We start from the raw sequence: 20,158 nt of genomic DNA on the forward strand, positions 1-20,158 counted from the left end.
TTCAGCAGGTGGTTGCGACCCTGGTCAGAGGGATAAAGAGCAGTCACAGCCCACCAACTGCTCCACAACTGTTGTGTCACACGGTGTATGAGCTCCATGGAAGAGTCTGGAATAACACAGTGCTGTGAGTGGTACACACTCTGTCAGCAAGTACATATTAGTGCAGTGAAAAATAACTACCATAAGTTTGACAGGCAACGCCAATAGATTTTTTCTTATTCTTCTTTAAAATTGTTACAGCTTAGCTTACTGTGATTTCAGTGGTGCCATTACCAATTCTTCTAGAAGACATTTTGTCTTGCCATTTCAGCTGTGGTTTAAAGGGTGGTTTTTTACTGCCGTTTCTCCTGTACAGTATTAAAATAGCTTAGTAAATCCAGTATTAAAGCCTCACATAAAAACTTATGTTATTACTTAATTTCAGCTTTGGAAAAAACCTCTGCTGTTAGTTTTTCTCTAAAGCTTAATGCCTAAACGCTGACAGCCATTCTAAAGTACTTCCTCAAAGCAGGGCATGAACTGCAAAACATTTTCTTGTGGTGAATAAAGAATCATTTCAAGACTGTCACACGCTTATTCCATCTATTAGCATAGACACAGATCAAATGTGGTTAACTTGGAAAACATGAAACAGAGCAAGACTAAGGAGATAAGAAAGAATACCTGGAATGAACCTTCTCCGTGTTTGTACCCCACAACTTACCATCACCCTAGGGCATACACCACTTACTGATCAGCTCAGTAGCCCTTCTGTTAATAGTAAAATCTTTCTTATAGGATTTATCCATTGCTAGCCACTGAATTACTGTCTTGACATTCCACTCCATCCATTTCTTATTAAGAACTGTCTGGACACTGCAGTCCTTGCAACTAATAGCTGGTTGTAGGGCTTAAACCAGGATCTGGACTGTAAATCTTTAAAAAAATCCTAAAAGGAAGTTACAAGGCTATATTAAAAGCTATGTATTGTCAGCTGTCTCCCTCTCTAGAATACAGAATCTTTTCTTATTCCAACTCTGAGAGGAATGACTGTGTCAAAGCTTTCAAGAATTACTCGTCTACGTTTTCTTTGCTTTAGCATTTAAAGATTTCAGAACCATGTATGGCCTCCATTCTAGTCCTTGTCTTTATAAGATAAAACAGGTATTATAAATTTTCTGTTAGGTCAGACCTTGGGAGTGCTTGAACTTGAAATTTTAACAGTGATCAAAATACTTTTTAATTAAACTTGGGCTAGATTCCTAGCCTGCATTTACCCAGTAGTTTATGTAAGGATTTTTAATCTAACTGTTCTATTAGTAAACTGAAATAGTGATGAATGAATTCCACCACAGGTAATGGTCTTCTCCTAGCCTACCTGAAAAAGTTAGAACCCAAACACAGCCAAGTTTCAGAATTAGTTGACCCAACAAATCACTAATCAAAGAAAACTGTCAGACTGTCCTTTCACAGCTCAGAGTTTTTTAATCAACAAAACCACAATCAACGTATATCTCTGTTCAAAGTTTCACTGCAGTAACTGAATGACCAGCAAATCAAATAAGGAGTAAATATATTGCTGTCAGACACATTTACTACTCTCCAAAGCAACACACTGACTCTAGGACTGTTCTGTCTAAATACCTATGAAGGTTCTCCCCATACCCATCATGAGAACCAATTCTGTAACGCTGCCAAGACAAATGCTACTTTGTGACAGAGGCCCTAGAAACAGGACTGAGGGCAGTCACAGGATCTAAACGTCAGGACATGGAAAAACCTCACTACATCAAAATGACCATGAAAACTAGAGAGTACACATTCTGCTCATGGAATAGGCTAAACACTCACACAACTTTTACACCCTTCTTTTCCCTAACTATAAATGATTAACATGAAGCATACTTACAAGACTTTAAATTTCTGTCACCATTTTTATAACTAGATATAGTTACAGTGTTTCTTTTGTTCAGCATGAACATGCTGGTGTTTCCATCCACTTTACTTACAAAATGGATTGACTCATCCCCAAGAAAAATACTATCATTTGTAAGTGTGCACATGTGCAAAGATACATCAAAATACCATAGATCATCTTTGTGCATCTGTATCCCTAGTGCACTAAATTACCTGAATGAATAGGTGGAGAAGAGAAGGCATGTTTAAAGGGCATTTCAAATAGGAAGAGTAAGAATAGCATGATGCATGTTTCAGCAATGATTTAATTGTTTAAAAAAATTAAACATATGTCAGTTGGCCTCTCTTGGTAAGTTTTGTCCTGACCCCAACCTTCAGTATTAAAATTTCCTTTTCCCAGTATTCTCCCAAGCACCTTTCTATTTTGCACAAACACACAAGTTAGCTTCCTTATTTCCTACAATAGGGAATATGGATAGTTGATTAACTGAGTAGGAACGAAATTCAGGTGGAATATTTGATTCTGAAGAGGTCTTAACAGGAAAGTCCTATATAACAGGATTCAAAGAGCATGTTACATCTCCTGGGGCTTTGGACTCAGGAACTATTTCCCAAGAGGTAAGGGTGTAAATTGATAGCAGGTCACATTCTTTGTCCTAACTATCTTTCAAAGCATCCTTACACCAGCTTTATAATAGTGTATTTGGAAGCATGAGTTCTCTACCAGAAAACCACTATTTTACAGTGAAATTTACAGCATGTGAAATAACATAAGCAGTGCGTTTAGCTTTCGGTACCTGAAATCCTCAAACAAATTGTCCTTGGGAGCTGCTCTTGAATGGGTATACTCTCTGTACAGCAGGTACATAAGAGGATTTTCAATGTCCATAGATTCACATTCCCACCCTGACAGGCCAGTTGCCTGTAGTACTGCAGAGGACCATTATTTCCACGCAGTATGACAAAATTTTGGGGTTGTTTGTTTTGCTGAAAGGTTAAATCACAAAACCCACAACTTGGTTTATTTCTATCTATGTGCTTTCAAAAGTTGATGGAAAAGTAAAAAATTGTTGCCCTGTTCTTTTGCTCATTTTTAGAAGAACCTGTGGGGAATGACAACGTAACAGACACAGTCTCATAATACACATATGTGCTGTACCTATAAAAAATGTACTAAATTTCCAAAGAAAGATAAATTCCCAAATCCAGTCTCATTATAAAAAAAAGCTATTGTATAGTCTACATCTGTTGGTCATGTATTTCTTCCTTAAAGAAGTGTATATAAATTAAGATTAATCCTATTCATTTAAGAGTATTTTCTTCTTATTTCATCTGAATATACTGGCTACACATTAAAAACATTGCAAACTTTAGTAATTTAAATCCACACACACCACTCCAATCACTTACATATTGCCTTGTGCTACTGCCATAGAAGTTTAAAACCAAAAGGTGAAAAGTACCTTCTTCCAAGATATCAAGGCTCTGCCTGCTAAATCGGACTTCTCTCTTACTTTCCTCTTTGAAGTCATATTCAAAGCTTTCCTCTTCATTTACTGACATTGCTGAAGTTATCCCAGATAGATGCAATATGGTGCCTTAGTCTCACAGGAGATGGGAAGTCATTGCCTCGGAGGCTGTATTTTTGGGGAGAGCAAAGCGAGGTCTCCACAAAGCCGGATACCATCTTTCCTCACTCACATGCTCAGCCAGGGAGCTCATGAGAGACTGAGTATTTGTCCTTAGCACAACAGCTTTGTGTTGTACAGATGGGGTGGAGGAGGGAAGAGACCATCTGTCTAATAATTACTAGAAGATTTACGTTGTTCCTCAAACCACCTCTGAGGGTAGCCAGTTTTAGCTCAACAGTTCCACTAGCATATTTCAGACCAAGTAAGAGGGCTGAAAGCTGCCTCCCCCTGGCACTCCTCAAGTCAGCAATGTTCTCTCTCCTCTGCCCCTGCTCCTACGGGTGAAGTGGTAGCTTCCCACAAGTGTCTCGGCGACACGGAAGTCTGACCCAGCCTCTGACTGTCACACCTGGCAAAGGGTGTGCACCTTCACAGAGTTAAATCACCTCTGGAGTTGCCTAATGCTGCAAGTAACAGATTTCAGAGGACGACTGAACAGCCGGAGCCTGTACACGTGCACACACTAATCCCACCCAGAGGAGAGATCATGAAAGCTGCAGCTCTTGTATAGCATGGTCTGAGTGCAGCATCCTCCACACACTGAAACCACTGCATGGGGAACTGGACTGAGGGGAAGGGAGCAGGTGCTTTTACACCTGCTTTTCATTGCTTTTACAAAAAAGATTAAGCTTGTAAGAAGCACTTATCTAGCATACCATTGTCAAATGTTTTCTACAGTCACCTTTACTCTTCTGCCTGCCATAGAAAACAAAATACCTCTAGTCCACACATGGCATTTTCATGGGTTTATGTACCCCTTCTCTGTTCAACAACAAGGGAAACTCCTTGTGCTCAGACCTCTTGGTTTCCAACAGGTTGTGTTTGCTAAACCTCACTGCACACATATAGCAGGTTAGCTTTCTTATTTAACTTTTTGCAGCTATAGATATTTAATGTTTGCCAGGTTACCTCCCTTACTTTCCATGGCAAATAGGTGCTCTTTGTTGCCTGCAGAAAGCATTCCTATCTGCAACAGAAGGCAAAGCAGTTGCAGGTAATGCGAGGACAATGGAAGGCAAAGGCAGCTCATCACCCTCTGCGGGGACAGAACCGCTAAGGAGGGAGACTGACAAACACTAAAAGCCAGCGGAACGTAACACAGGATCATGTAGGAACAATTTCTCTCATGGTGTGGAAGTATGAGGTAGTATGAGATGGGAAGGAACTAATTTTATACAATCATGATGATTTATTCTGTTTCAAGTTTTAAACTCTTGATATTTATACACAAAGTAACACTGCTTATATAAACAATAGCCAAAGGATATGAAATCTACACAAATGCTTCCCGAGGAAAGGAACACTAATTTCTGAACAGAGATCACACTACTCAAACTTACACACTTGGCTTCAGAGTGCCAAAATTTACTGCAATGTTCAGCAGCAGCAACATCCTCAAGAGCACTGTTGGGAAAAATATAGTATTGTCTCTTTCTCCTCATATCATGACATTAAAAAACGTAGTTTTAACAATAATGTAATGTAGATTACTTCTAGTTTCTAATTCCTTAGAGCTTTTCTGTGTCTTCATTTCTCTCCTGTAATAGTGAATCAAACTCTTAAAAAACAATTAAAAATCAGACAATAAGAGTTTTTAAGTACTCACTTGCCATCCAAAAATTTACCACATTCCAGTAATAGCTAGGAGAATGGAGATTTGGAGAGTAACCTAAACAATACATCATTGTAAAAGACTGCAAGATGCACCTTTTCAAGCTTAGGGACCAAAAAGTCTATTCCTGCGAACCTTGTTGACATACTATGGTTTTAATATTTGTGACAAGTATTCAACTTTATAAGCTAGTTGGTTAGCTATAGGAGAGCAAGGCAGTGGGGGACACAATGAAAATACTCATGTTACTGCCCAATATACATGACAATACTATAAGGTGATTAAATGAATCTTTTTACCAGCTGACTGAACCATGACTCATGTCAACTCATGCCACACAGAAGGACACTACATGCAAAAGCTGAAAGGTAAGTGTTGCAATGACTACTTTCATATCTGCATATGACAAAACCTGATGCAAATTCATAATGGGTGGGGAAGGAATGCATTCCACACCCTTGCACTATCCACTCATTTTTAGTGTATTCTGCATTAAGCACTTTTACTAGTGCAGGAGAAGTTACTTGCTAAAGATTAAGAGACAGGTTTCCAACAACAGCAAAAAATAGATGAAATGTATATGGATCTGAAAATAAACATTCTAATCAGGAAAGATTCAAAACAGATTTTTAATATTTCCCATAAACACGTACTCAGGGACTTAAAGAACATACCAGATTGAGCATTCATTCTTATGGGTCGCCACTGCAAGGTGAATTTGGCATATTTTCTACAACCACAATCCTGAATTAGCAGCTAAAGACATATAACTCCTTTCAGGAAGCTTGCTAAGTGAGTTCCACAGACTCACATTCCTCATGCAATGCTTGCATTAAGGCACAGACCTGCCTTCAGCAACATTGCAATCAAGCAGGAAACACACAAACTAGGGAGCTAGTTTGTAGAAGGGTGAGGCTGGACACAATACAAACAAACCCTCCTATCCTGACTCATTATTTCCAAGGAACTCCAGTGTATTCAAATAATTTTAACTCTCCCTTATCAATAAAAATATCTAGAGTTTTGCACAATTGACCACATTAATTTTGACCACAGATAACTAAGAGTAACAATGCTGCATTTAGAACAAAGAGATTCTCTGTAAGCAACCAAGCCCTAAAAATAGCAGCTGAAACAGCAGCATCCAGATTTAAAATAAGCTGATGAAGGAATGTGGGTGTTTTGGGGTGCCTTTTTCAGAGATGGGGAATAAACTCGTCATTGAACATATTATTTCCTTTGAGATGTACACAAACTGACATTGTTCAAAAGTTTACAGGTTTTGCATGTTTCCCACTCTTTCAAAATCTCTCCCAAATTATTTTCTGTCACTCAGCCAAAACAAGGGCACATTACTTTTGCAGGAAGGGAAAGAAATAGGAAAACGTTTATCTGGAAATATAACAGCTGATCAGAATGAGGAGGAAAAATACCTCTATACTAAAAAGTAAGCCACGTAAAGACAACATACAAGTAGAAGTAGCTTAGGTCTGAGTGGATAAAGAATAGGGAGCCAATGGAGGAATACAGAAAAAGAAGTGACATGGTAAAAAGCAGAAAACCAGGAAAATATTCTCAATGATTGCATGAATATAATCAAGGTTAAACTATAGTTACCAAGTACAGAAAGCAAAACAAGAACAACCCGAATTATAATTTTAGCTGGATACCGATAGTGTGAGGGCTGTTTCAGAGACTGCACACCACAGACACTCTGAAGATCTCACAGATTTAAGATGGCATACCCACAGGCAGCACCCACTTGATATCCAGAATAACAGAAGGGTTACTCCATCCATGGGGATGGAGACAAAAGGGGGTAATGTCTGAGGGAGGCAATGACTCTTCATAAATGCCCAACCATCAGCAAAGCTCCTACTGCAAGGGAGAAGGTGTCAAGGGAAGTATATTTTAAGTATAAAGGTTGACTCTGTCATCTACAGAGCTGGCAGATGTGTGCTTGTGAGATAATCTAGTAACTAAGGTGCAGAGAAAAGAAACACAGAATTCTTAAGAGATGCAGCAGGGAATGTGAATTGTTTTGGTTTTGCTTTTTTTTTTTAAGGAAACAAAAAAAAAAGAAAAAAAAAGAGACAAAAACAAGTTTCACTTCTGCAAAGGCAACATAATATCAGCATGGCAAGGATAAGTAATCACGCTTAAATTTGCTGAGAGGTCAAGGGGAACAGGCATTAACATTGTTAATTATTGTTCAGCTAAAAAGAAAGTCAAGGACTTTGCTGATAATCATTTCAGTGGAGTGGAAAATAGAACAGAGGAGTGGAGCTTAAAACTGCAAACAGAACAAGATACAAAAACATTTCAATGTGACCAAGAGGAAAATAGAGGTAGGAGGTGGAAGTTACAGAAAAGAGGAAAAGCAGGATAAGGGGTACTGGAATGACTAAAGAGAGTGAAATTGTTGCTCAGGCAAACATAAAAGAAGTTAGAAGCTTGGGCACATGTGACAAACAGGGCACATAGTCTAAGCGGCAGGGGAAAAAAAAGGTAAGACTTTTCTCCACAAGAAATTGCTGAAACTCATGGCCAAAAAAGGGAGGGAAGAGCCAGTTTCACATACACAAAGTCTTCCAGAATTGTAGGCAATGAACTCTCAGGCATTAGTGTGGAGTTGTTCAGCTAGAAATAAACCACAAGAAAAGTAATTTGATCCAAAGTCAACCTGGATTTCTCAGAAAGCATTGCTCATGAAGAGGATGAAAAATACTGGTCTAACAAAGAGATGGAGGGAGAAGGCTATTCATAAAGATTTCTGTGGGTATTTCCATGAACAACCTGGTCTAGCTGAAGACATCCCTGCTCATGCAGGGGGGTTGGAACTAAATGATCTTTAAAGTCCCTTCCAACCCAAACCATAGTATGATGCTTATCTGTTTATTTAGTTGTTTGGGAGTTTGGGGAGGAAGCGGGGCTGCAATTTTTTTTCCCCACTTGTGTGCATTTTTTCAAGAATCTATTTGTCTCTAAAAAACCACCCAGATTAACTGAGACTTTGATACTGCTACCTTTTACAGTAAGAGTCTGCAAAAGTTTGACTTTTTCCTCTTACCACAGTTCTGTCAATCTAAAAATCTGCTATGAAAATAACTACTTTCCCACTCACAAATACATTTATTTAATACCAAATAAGGTGACAACTGTTACTCATACAATATTAAACTTTAAAATGCATCCAACAAGCACAGTGTAACAGTTCTTGAAGTTTTGATTTACTATAATGCCAGTTACACCAGTGTTAGTTAACACCAGTGATTCAATCTTCAGATAAATAGTGTGACAATTATCTAATTCCATCTACTCCTACCAAAAAATAAACTCTATAAAGGATTTTTTGTAAAGTGATGAATTCATTATTCCAACCCTATGAAGTCTTTGTAAAGATCCGTAAATTCTAAATTTTGAGCATTTTTTCATTTGCTTTAGCAAAGTATTAGAAAATATTTACCATCACCAAATGCAAGTTGAAAATGTCACTACAATGTCAGTCTATACAGAAGTTAATTGAATCTGAGGTAAAAGTGAGTCACTTCTTTACCTGTTACGTTAAATAACAGCATTCAAACTTTATATCCTGGTATGATTTGGAGTGTTTTGTCCCTTGAAGAAACCACATGCTGCTAAAATAAGGATTTAAAAAAGTAAAACAAATAAAGTCACACCTTTTAAAATTGAAATTATGAGTCCCAGGAGCTTTGACAATGAATGTATATGAAAAGTTTAATCAGAAAAATAATTCTGCAGGATACTATTTTGTGAGGTGTTCTATTATTTCCAATGTACTGCCAACTCTCCTCCAATGCTACATTTATCAAAAAGAGTGAGCTGAGTAGGATTCACAATTGAATGTACACATACATCTCAGTTCCAGAGAGTCCATGTACAGCAGAGAAATGAGCTCTCTAACTACGTTTCATCTTATCTTAAAATAGATAATCAAAGCAGGCCAGCTGAGCTTCAACTGCCTATCAGTCTCTATTGAATATAAAAAGCATCTCAGGCAAATGACACTGGTATCGACAAATACACGGTAGAACAATCAAGCACCAAGAGACAGGCAGCTCTTATAATATGCTATCTGCCCTAGATTTTTTAAAAGCTCAATTTTCTATTGTATTTTAAAGATGCCTTTTGTGTCCCACTACAATCAGAATGCCTTTCTCTGTCAACAGGAGATGTCAATACTACTTTTAAACCAAATTAATTTGCCAGTATCAAAAGACCAAAGACTATGCCTTCCACCACACCTCTCAAAGCCTTCTTTCTTGCTCACTTGGATCTGGAGAAGCAAAAGAAAGCTAACCCTCATAAACTTCCATTAAACCTTATGAGACTACCATTTACATGAGATGCCAAGAGTGGCAGCACTATCCTTTCATCATGTAAAAAGTAATATTTTAATATTAAATTAAAGAAATTAATAAAGCATTGTGCCTTACCTACAGGAGAGATTTTCCCATCAGACTTTAAGCCCTGCTGTCTTTGGGAGGAACTCCCCCAAGACTTTCAGCAGTCAGTCAGCACATAATCTTCCTGACTGTGTAGATCCCAGCTTGTGGAAGAAGTATACTGGAAGGGTGCTCAGCACTCACAAGAAAACTTGTAAGCCCAGAATCAGACCAACAACTACAGTGTTCCCGAGGCCCTGATCCCACAAGGTATTTAAATACTTGCCCAGCACCTGTTGCTCATTCCAGTACTGCAGAATTCCCAGAGCTTTTCCAGTGAAGTACAGACCTTAAGACTAAACTGATGAACAGATGAGCTCTTAGCTCAGATCTTTCAGGCATGGCACACTTCCACCTAACAACACTTTGACCAGACAGACAAAGGAGCATAAAAATTAACAATAAAGAGAAGACTACCTGTGTTTAACCCAGAGAAGGAACAGCTACAGCTTTTAATGACAGTACAACTGTTCTGTTTTTTAGCCCCTAAATCAAGGCCAACTCCGCCTGTTACATCATATGGATTAATCGGATGCTATAGTATTTACTAGGGTTAAACCTAGAGGATAAAGGTTACATAATGGATTCAGTCCAACTTAAGTGGTTAGATCTTTCCAATAGGCACCTTTCCTCTTTGAACATCTGGACCAAAATAATCAATTAAACATAACAGAAGTTAAGTTTAACAAGCTTCTAAAATTGCATTCCATTTTGATATCTAGTACAGAGAACCAATGGAGGCATATACCAACCAAAAGACAATAAAAACCCATTCAAATTTTGTCACACATGTCTTTATTCTTCGTGTTCCCTCCGATATTGTTATAAAAAATGTAATATCTGTGCATACTACATACATACAGCATCCCCTGGGCATACACTGCTTACTCCTTTCTGTTTTTTCTTGACTGTAATCTTGGACTTGTCTCATTTAAACCAAGCTCTCAAACCAGAACAAAATCCATACACAACTACTGCCCAAAGACTGCATTTTGTTCTAGAGGTTACCACTGAGTGCCAACAGTGAGGAATCTTGATTTTTCCAGTCTGCTGAGAGCAATTTTTAGCTATTCTTCATCTATCCTCAAGTGTCTTCTGTCAGAAGTTTGATGAAAACATTCAGTGCTCTCATAAAGAAGTAATCACCCAAACAAATACTAGGAAAATTGCAATAGGCCCAGAAGACACTGTTTGCCAGAGTTTGTAATTTTTCCAATTCACAGAGTTAACCTGCTTACTTTTTAAGAAGCTACAGTTTCAAAAGTCTTTCTCAAATAACCAGACAGAAAACATGCACTGCCTCTTAACACATTCAATATGTACATGTAATAGCATATTGGTAATGCAGAAAAACCATGAAGACTTAAAACTCAAACTAATACAGAATCTTACAGTAAGTGTATTTAAATTCAGCTGAATTATTATATACAGAGTTAGTATTTTAAGTATTTCTCTCCCTGCCTAAAAATTGCTCAAATAATGCATATGCTCCTCTGCCACTCCCTTCAAAAAAGAGAAAGCTATACAGCAGTCTCTTGTAGCATGCCCACAAGAGACACTGGGGTGCAACAGAGATGCAAGCATCTCTGCTACACCAGGGTGCTGCCTTTTTCAAGGTACTTCAATTTTAAAATCATTTAATAACGATGCTACAGTCGTAAAAGGTCCATATTCTGCAACAAGAGACTAGAAAGAAATATTTACCATCTGTGCATTCTTCGTAATACCAGTCCAGTTCATAATAATCTGCTTCAATAAATTTCTGCATAGTCAGTATCCTTCAGCAATACAGATGAGATTTCACTTCGCTGCTAAGGTCAAGTGAAATGCAGCCATGCTTTCCTGCCTTTGCAAAATACCATATCACAAGGAAGCTCACAGACTGCTGAAAATGACCTGCACATCTTCAGTGAGGCTGCAAATAAAAGAAAAGGGGGGTGTGGAGGATGTATTTGGGGAAAAAAAAAATAAATTTAAAAAAACAGAAAAAGGCTGCAGAATGGAGAAGCAGATGCTCTGGCGGCTGCTCTAATAAAGAAGCTCTGCACAGGAGCCTTGGATGGGTGTTAACAAAATGGTCCTATCAAAAGGCTGATGTGCTGACGTGGGGGACACACACCACCGCCTGGCTGTTCCTAACTCGTTCCTTTCCTCCCTAGTCTCCACATCTCTTTCAGGCTAACATGTTGCCATGGAGACAGGCTGGCTCCAAAAACGATGCAGAGATGAAGAAAATGCATTTTGCCATTTTTGGCTTTACAGATTGCAAATATCCCTCCATGCTGGAAACAAAAATCCTTGCTTAGAAAGCTGATACATCTCTGCTGACTGCACACAGAACAAGAGCATCCTGCCATCGCAATTCACAGGGTACATGCTGCACATTAATAATGAAAATCTAGTCCATTACTATTCTCCTCCACACAGTTTGATAAAAGCTTGCCTTCCCCCATGGAAAAATGAAACTACATTACAGCTTTGTTACACTATTCTGGGCTGATAAAATAGAATCCTTTGTGCATCCTATTATTGGAGAAATGGCAACTAAAAAATGAAAGTATCAAAAAAATCAGGGCAGCAATACATTTCCCCTTGCAATAAAACTAATAAGCTTCTACTTCCCTGAAAAATGAACCACCCTTTTTTTTTATTCCCCAAGCATCAAAGCTTCGTAGCCAAAAACAAGGGGTAAGGACAAACTTTCACTACTCTATTCCTAAGAATTCTGAAGGTCATAACACAAAATGGCTTAAAGTTCATGTCCAGTGTTTCAGAAATGAGAGAAAATACTTTGGTTTTGCAACACACAGTAAGATTGTTCTTAAGCTATTAGAAGAGAATCCATTTGAGGAACAGGCAGCGTTAAATCATCACGATGACCAAACACAGCAATTGTAAAAGCACATCTGAATCTGCACAGGTACAGTTACCAAAGGGATTGACATCCATTTTATTGACAACCACCCCAGATTCTTCACCCCTTTCTCCCCTGTTTTTAGGAAACTGTACCTCTTTGTGAACACCAGTAGAAGCAACAGGACAGTTTAAATTGTGATATATGTTAATAACACAAGGTAAGAGGCCATGCTGGGTCTGCCCTAGGAAATGTCTGTCCAACCCAAGACTCCATGTGCAAGAACAGCCATAAGAGGAGGGAGAACCGGCCAGTATTTCCCTCAACTGCCCTCCCAACCTCCAGTTTTTTCCCCTTTGGCCCTATGACACGTTCCTGGTTGGGCACAAAACTAAAGTCTATGAGTCTAAATGACTGGTTTTGTTTAACTTTAATCCTATGTCTGTGTCCATTCTCCTCCCCAAGCCAGTCTGAGCAGCTGGGGCCAAGGCCTGCAGTTCTGCAGTTGAACAGATCCAGTATTTGAACTTCAGTTATTGGAAGTGAACAACCAAAGCCGTCCAAGCAATATTAGTCAACTTGCTCTAAGACAGAAGCACTGCCTCTCTTGGTAGGCTAACTCAAAGCAAAGAACCACAGCCTTAATCAAGGAACCAACACATTTACTGGCACTTCCTCCCATTTACAGGATATCAAAACACAAAGCCAACAAGAACTGACCAAACAGCCTGCACCTCAGGTTTAGCTGCCAGAATTAAGGCTGCCTTAAATTAATTAAGCTGTCTTCAGCTTCCGCCCCTCCGTACTCACTACATATCAGGAAATTCTTTGTGCCCTATTAGCTTCTAGCCTTACATATGAAAGACACAAAATACACACTTGTTTCCCCACAGAAGATACAGAGGCTAGCCCAGCCATAGCTTTTTGCATCAAGCTGCCCCTGTGCTCCCGAAATCAAGACACACACTAAGATAACAAGGGTCCGAACAAAAAACAAAACAAAAAACAAAACAAACAAACAAAAAACCACCACACAAAACCAACAGAAACAAACAAACCCAACCAACAAAAAAAAAACCACTGAAAACCCCACAACCTTTCATTTTGACAGGTATCACACTATTTTTTTACTTCATTTTGCTTATCAGAATTGTAGTATGCTCAATATTTATGTCCATGCCATATAGTAAATGTATGTGAGCTTTAGGTTAGTAAATCACAAAGGATTTCTATAAAAACCACCAAAAGCCTTTGGATGTGCAAGGGTCATACAATTATCTTCCAAAAGGGGGAGGAAAAAAAAAAAAGTACTTTTAATACTGGGAGCATGTTTGCCAAATGCGGTCATTCTGCCCTCACATTGTGCTATCTTGAAACAGAGGAATGTGACAAGGCACCCCAGCCAGAGCTCAAGTACTACAGAATTTCAGTTGCACATACTTGCAAGGTAAAAACTGCATATGCTATTAAATGCAATTAAGGCTACACTGTTAAAATATTGTCAGAGAAACATAAAGGTTCCTATGGCAACATTAACTCAATTACTCTGCATATAAGCTATTTGTTCCACTGCTATTATTTTTGTCCAAAAGATAACTTCAGTTTGGTAATGCTATTAAACAAGCATTTAAAATATAAAGAATGAAAACTGGCTACCAGCTTAAATTGCTGCAGGAATTCTCTCCTTTTTATTTCCTGAGATTTAAAAAAAAAAGAAGTCTTCAACTTGCTGGAATTTTCTTCTCAGTGTCCTCCCCCCTGCACATCACCATCCTCTTGTATCCTTCAATGAGACAGGATAAAAACAGTTCAAGGCAGTCTAGGGCTTTTGGTTTGTTTTATTGATCTTTTTCTACAGAGCAGACTGGAAACATATTGGTGTAATCCAGAAAGGCATCAACTTTCTGTGAAGAAAATAATTGTGTGGTCAAATTATTTCAGATCTCAGAAGACTTGAAAAGATAGAATAAGTGTATGAACTTCCTAGCACAAAGACAGAAACCCCAAACAGACAAAATACTAGATATCCAGATATCCACACTCAAGTATCACTTCAATTTTATGAGAAATTGTAGCTCTATAAAGTGAGGGCTCAAAGGGTTGTCAAGTCGGGCAGGAAAGTCTTACCAGGCCAAAAAAGCAGCTGCATACTGATGGATTGCTTCTGCAAACATGAAACATCTGTGTATTAAAATCTCTGTATTATAACACTGCATTTGACTGGGCTATTAATGTGTTACTTGCATAAAAGTTTCTATTAAATTTGAGTTTAAGAAAGATTTTAGGCAAGAGATCAACAAGCTGGAGGGAAGGGATGACATTCAGAGGGACCTTGACAGGCCTGAGAGGTGAGTCTATGCCAACCTCATGAAGTTCAGAAAGGTCAAGTGCAAGATCCTGCATGTGAGTCAGGGCAATCCCCAGCATAAATACTGGTTGGGCAGAGAATGGATTGAGAACAACCCTGAGGAAAAGGACTTGGGGGTGCTGGTTGATGAGAAGCTAAACAGAAGCCATCCATATGTGTTTGCAGCCCAGAAAGCCAACTGTGTCCTGGGCTGAATCAAGACAAGTGCGACTAACACATCAAGAGAGGTGATTCTCCCCCTCTACACCACTCTCATGAGACATAACCTGGAGTACTGTGTCCAGTTCTGGGGTCCCCAATTCACACAAGACATGGAGTTCCTGGAGTGAGTCCAGAGGAGGGCAACAAAGCTGATCAGAGGGCTGGAGCACCTCTCCTATAAAGACAGGCTGAGTGACTTGGGGTTGCTCAGCCTGGAAAGAGAAGGCTCCAAGGAGAACTTATAGCAGCCTTCCAGTACCTGAAGGGGCTACAGGAAAGCTGGGGAGGGGCTTCTTACAAAGGCATGTAGTGATAAGACATGAGATAATGGCTCTAAACTGGAAGAGGGGAGATTTACGTTGGACATTAGGAGGAAATCCTTTATTGTGAGGGTGGCGAGACACTGGAACAGGTTGCCAAGGGAAGCTGTGGCTGCCCTATCCCTGTAAGGGGCCAGGCTGGATGGGGCTCTGAGCAACCTGCTCTAGTGGGAGGTGTCCCTGCCCCTGCAGGGGGGTTGGAAGTAGATGATCTTTAAGATCCCTTCCAGCCCAAACTATCCTATGATACTATTACTATGAAGAAATTATTTTTTCCTATTCCAAAGCTAAATACAATTATTCACATTCATTTGGCATCCCCTTCCAGCTGCTGGGTTTTGTTCTATTTTTCTATGTTGTGTGGGGTTTTTTTAAACAAAGACACACTTTAATTTGTTCTCAACAGAGCAAAGTATACAGACTAATAAAGAATTCTGGTAGCCAACTCTCATCAGCTAGTCTGAGGGCTCCTTAAGTTTGTGGTTACAAAGAGGTTTTATTAGGCAGAAAATCTGGCTTGAAAAGCTGGCAAGCCTTCTCTCCTCCTTTCCTTTTGCTGTAATAAATCCGTGCCATAGGTGAACACTAAAATGATCTGCTAAAATTAACCAGGTTATAGAAATCACACAAACCCTTTTCCTTGTTTGAAGATCATTTTTACAAAGATAATTTCAACTCACTTACAAACATGCCCTCTCAAGAAAGCTGCATCAGCACACTCAAGAATGCAGTGAACCAGGTTGCAGGAGCACTGCTGGCAAATAATGTATTCAAAGAATGTCATTGCACAATATATCACCAGAAATCATGTGTTCTCATGGTTAGTTATTCTCAGTGTTCTTCTCCAAACCACTTCCAGTTCTGGAAGGATCCTTTGAAACTGAACACCAGAGCTGGATGTAGTATTTTCATGGCAGATGCAACAGTGTATTTACCTCCCATTTGATTAATTCTGGGCCACATTTCTTCTCTTGGCTACAGCATCAGCATGTTCAGGTAATGAAACACCATATCTTTTCATTATTTTCTACAGTTGCCAACACAGTCTCCACCATGGGGGATAAAGTTGTCCACCCCATTAACATCATCTGGAGTATTTTTTATCAGAGGAGCAGCTGCACAGTCTGAACAATGCATATTGTTAGTAGTCAGATGCTCCCACAATACTTAAGTTTTCAAACTGACATTTTAAAGCTGATTTTTAAAAAGTTATTTAAGAGCACTAAAAAGGAAAGCAAGCATATCTAGAAGCTCAACTGATTTTCAAGGACAGGCTGCCAATCTATTATTTCTAGATTGGGATCTCATTTGCTGCAGTGAAGAGTTACTGGTGTTTCACCTTCTAAAGGAGCACTGAACAGGAGTCACCCTATGACTGCAAATTTAGTAAGAGCGAACAACTCTGCAACTTAATACAGAGATCTCTTCCAGTGTAGTATTTTGCCTAGCAATAAATCACTGTGCCTTGCTTAACCAGATGAGAGTGGAACCAGAGAAACGAAAGCACTGTATTAGCAACTTTTAGGATTAGAATTTAGAAAAATGGGTGCTTCGGATTTGATTGACTCTCCACCAAAATGGAATTACTGTCCAGGGCTTCAAAACCATGCAGGCACTTTTACAGATGGGACAGACCTTGTCCCTTCAGAAAACCGTAAGAGCACACTGACCTCAGCTGGTACAGACAAGAGACTCTCCTGATGCAGAGAAAAGCCTGTGTTGTACCACTGAAACAAAAGTATTTAATACGAGACAAGGGCAAACAAATGAAATTAAATTACTTGAGAACAAAAAATATTTTCCACATGAAAGGATTATTTCTCCCTTCCCCCATATTATTACTGGAGAGTACTATATTTGCATTTGTATAAAATCAAAATTGATGTGGTATTCAGCAATTTGTCTGCAAAACCAGCTCCATTGGTTTAATTAAGGTATCACTGGGCATACTGAAATACTGTAAACAAGACCATGATAACAAGAGTCGGACTTTTAGGGGAAAATACATCTATTCAGCGTAAAGAAATTAGGAAGAGCAAAGCTTTAAAGAGTCAGATTTTTTTAAACTGTTCACCACATGGAAATAATGTAAACTACAGTCTCTGTGGTTTTGTCATTATATTTTTCCTGGAGACAGCAAAAACATTTGTAAAACGAAGTTGAGCTTAAAATCATGCTTCATTAGATAGACAAAAATATTACAGTAGCATGGTTCTGACCTATTTTTCTAACAAAAAAGGGAAAAACCCACTGACAGTCATGATCACAGCTTCCTGGGAGAGAAAAGGAATGCAAGTTGCATTACCCTGAAGGAATACAGAATCAGGGAACCCAGAACTGGGCACAGCACTCACACTAGTGCCGAGCAGAAAGGAAGGGTCACATCCCTCAACCTGCTAGCAACACTCCTCCTAATACAGCCCCAGGATACCAGTAACCTTCTTTGTAGCAGGGCCACACTGATGGCTCATGATCAACTTGGTGTCTACCATAACCTCCCAGGTCCTTTTCTGCAAGGCTGCCTTCTAGCCAGTCAGACTCCAGCACATACCAGGGCATGACGTTACTCATCCCCAGACAGACACAGGACTGGGCATTTTCCTCTGTTGAATTGTACAAGGTTCTTCTTGACTCATCTCTCCAGCCTGTCAAGGTCACTCTGAATCTGAGTACAATCCTCTGGTCTCTCAGCCACTCCCCCTAGATCCTGTCTATGTCTCTTATTCTTTCCTCAGCAAGATGCCCCGGGCAACACAAGCAGCCTGGGGCTTGCAGGGCTTCACCTATCATCTGATGCTCTGTCTGGGTTCAAGTCTCTCCCATGGCAGGGGCAGGTGCTCCAAAACCTAGGGAATGCATCCTGTGGCTCATCACCACCTTATCTGAAGTTTTAGGCTGTTCTGGACTCAGTAAGATGACCCATTCTTTGCACCCTTCTACACAAACTGTTGCATCTGTTGGCTGCCTCTGGGAGCTGTGTTTCAGACTGAGCAGTTACATAGGGCTTTCTCCCTAGCACCAGTTGCAAAGGTGACCATCCCTAGTCAGTAGCATCTGCAATGAAGGCTCCAAGTACCCTTGGATCAAGTGTAGCTGAAAGCTTCTCAAGCCACGAGAGCTTCCTCAGACCCACAGCCCTGTGGCTCCTCTTACCTTGCCCTTACCTGGCAGTAGCAGACATCCTAAAGTTTCTCAGAGGGTTCCCAGAAGTCCCCAGATGAGCCTGGGCCCTGTTCCCAGAAGCTCCCACGGCAGAACCCAGACTCTTGCACAAAGTGCAGTGTCTGTTCACTGCCTCTGGTAGCTGCACTCTTAAATAGACCTCGTCCTAGTCACCAGCTTAAAGGGTGTTTGATGTTCCCTAATCTGGAGGCAGAAATATGGAAAGTAATTTTGCTGTATGATACATTCACACAGCACATTTCAGACTGGCTTAAAAGGCACTTCACCTGAAGACTTGAATGAGACTGGTGAGATGACTATGTGACAGAACTCAGAAGAAGGTTGTGATTGAGCAGGGTCGAGTTGGAGGCCTGTAGCCAGCAGTGTCCCTCAGGGGTCAATACTCAAGTCCAGTCTTGTTCACCATGTTCATCAGTGACCTGGACAAGGGGACAGAATGTATCCTCAGCAACTTCACTGATGATACCAAACCAGGAGGGGTGGCTGACACTCCAGAGTGCTGTGCTGCCATCCTGCATGACCTGGACAGGCTGGAGATCTTGGCAGAGTAGAACCTAGTGAGAGGAAGCATAGGGTCCTGCACCTACGGAGGAAGAACCAGCATAGGTTAAGGGTGAAACTGCTGGAAAGCAGTTCTGAGGAGAAGGATCTGGGAGTCTTAATAGATAGTAAATTATCCATGAGCCAGCAATGTGCACTTATTGTCAAGGCCAATGGAATCCTGGGGTGTATAAGGAAGACTGTGACCAGTATGTAGAGGGAAGTCATTCTCCCCCTCTACTCTGCCCTGGTGAGGCCACATCTGGAATACTTCATCCAGTTCTGGGCTCCCCCATTCAAGAGACTCAGGGAGCTACTGGAAAGCATCCAGTGGAGGGCGACAAGGGTGACTGGGGGATTGGAGCATCTCTCTTACGAGGAAAGGCTGAGAGAGCTGGGATTTTTTAGCCTGGAGAAGAGAAGGCTGAGGGGAGACCTTGTTAATGCTTCTAAGTGTCTAAAGGGTGGGTGCAAGGAAGATGGAGCCAGACTCTTCTCAGTAGTTTCCAGTGACAGGATGAGGGGCAACGGGCACAAGCTGGAACACAGGAAGTTCTGTTTAAATATGAAGAAAAACTTCTTTACAATGAGGGTGACAGAGCCCTGGAACAGGCTGCCCAGGGGGATTGTGGAGTCTCCTTGTCTGGAGATATTCTAGACCTGCCTGGATGCAGTCCTGAGTTAATGTATCCTAGGGGAACCTGCTTTAGTGGGCAAGTTGGACTAAATGATCTCTAGAGGTCCCTTCCAACTCTGACAATTCTGTGATTATCCTTTAGCATCAGATCAGTCTAATTTTATTAATTTGGCAGGAACTGTCTCCGTCTTCAGTCTGAAGCATATGAAGAAAATAATGACAAAGACCTGCTCTGGAGTCTTAAAATGTTAAAAAAAAAAGCCACAGCCCTAACATGCTTTTCAGTTCCTTCCAAAAAGTATCGTCATCCAAGCAAGAAGGCTCTGTTTCCCAATTGCCAACTAAATTTTAAGAACTAATTCTCCGCATCACCTATCCAGCTTATGTCCC

At 40.1% G+C, this 20,158-nt stretch overlaps 1 protein-coding gene across 1 annotated transcript in view; it reads right to left on the reverse strand.

Moving 5' to 3' along the window:
• Nucleotides 1-11,433, reverse strand: part of TRAK1 (trafficking protein, kinesin binding 1) — a 40,005-nt gene extending 28,572 nt beyond the window's left edge. Inside the window, exon 1 of the mRNA XM_009994095.1 lies at nucleotides 11,370-11,433. Within this exon, the coding sequence (XP_009992397.1) occupies nucleotides 11,370-11,433 (64 nt within the window). The remainder of the gene's footprint in view (nucleotides 1-11,369) is intronic.
• Nucleotides 11,434-20,158: the final 8,725 nt, after the last annotated feature.

The sequence above is a fragment of the Chaetura pelagica genome, unplaced genomic scaffold (assembly GCF_000747805.2).
Source record: "Chaetura pelagica isolate M959 unplaced genomic scaffold, ChaPel_1.0 scaffold642, whole genome shotgun sequence".
In the NCBI taxonomy this organism is placed as follows: domain Eukaryota; kingdom Metazoa; phylum Chordata; class Aves; order Apodiformes; family Apodidae; genus Chaetura; species Chaetura pelagica.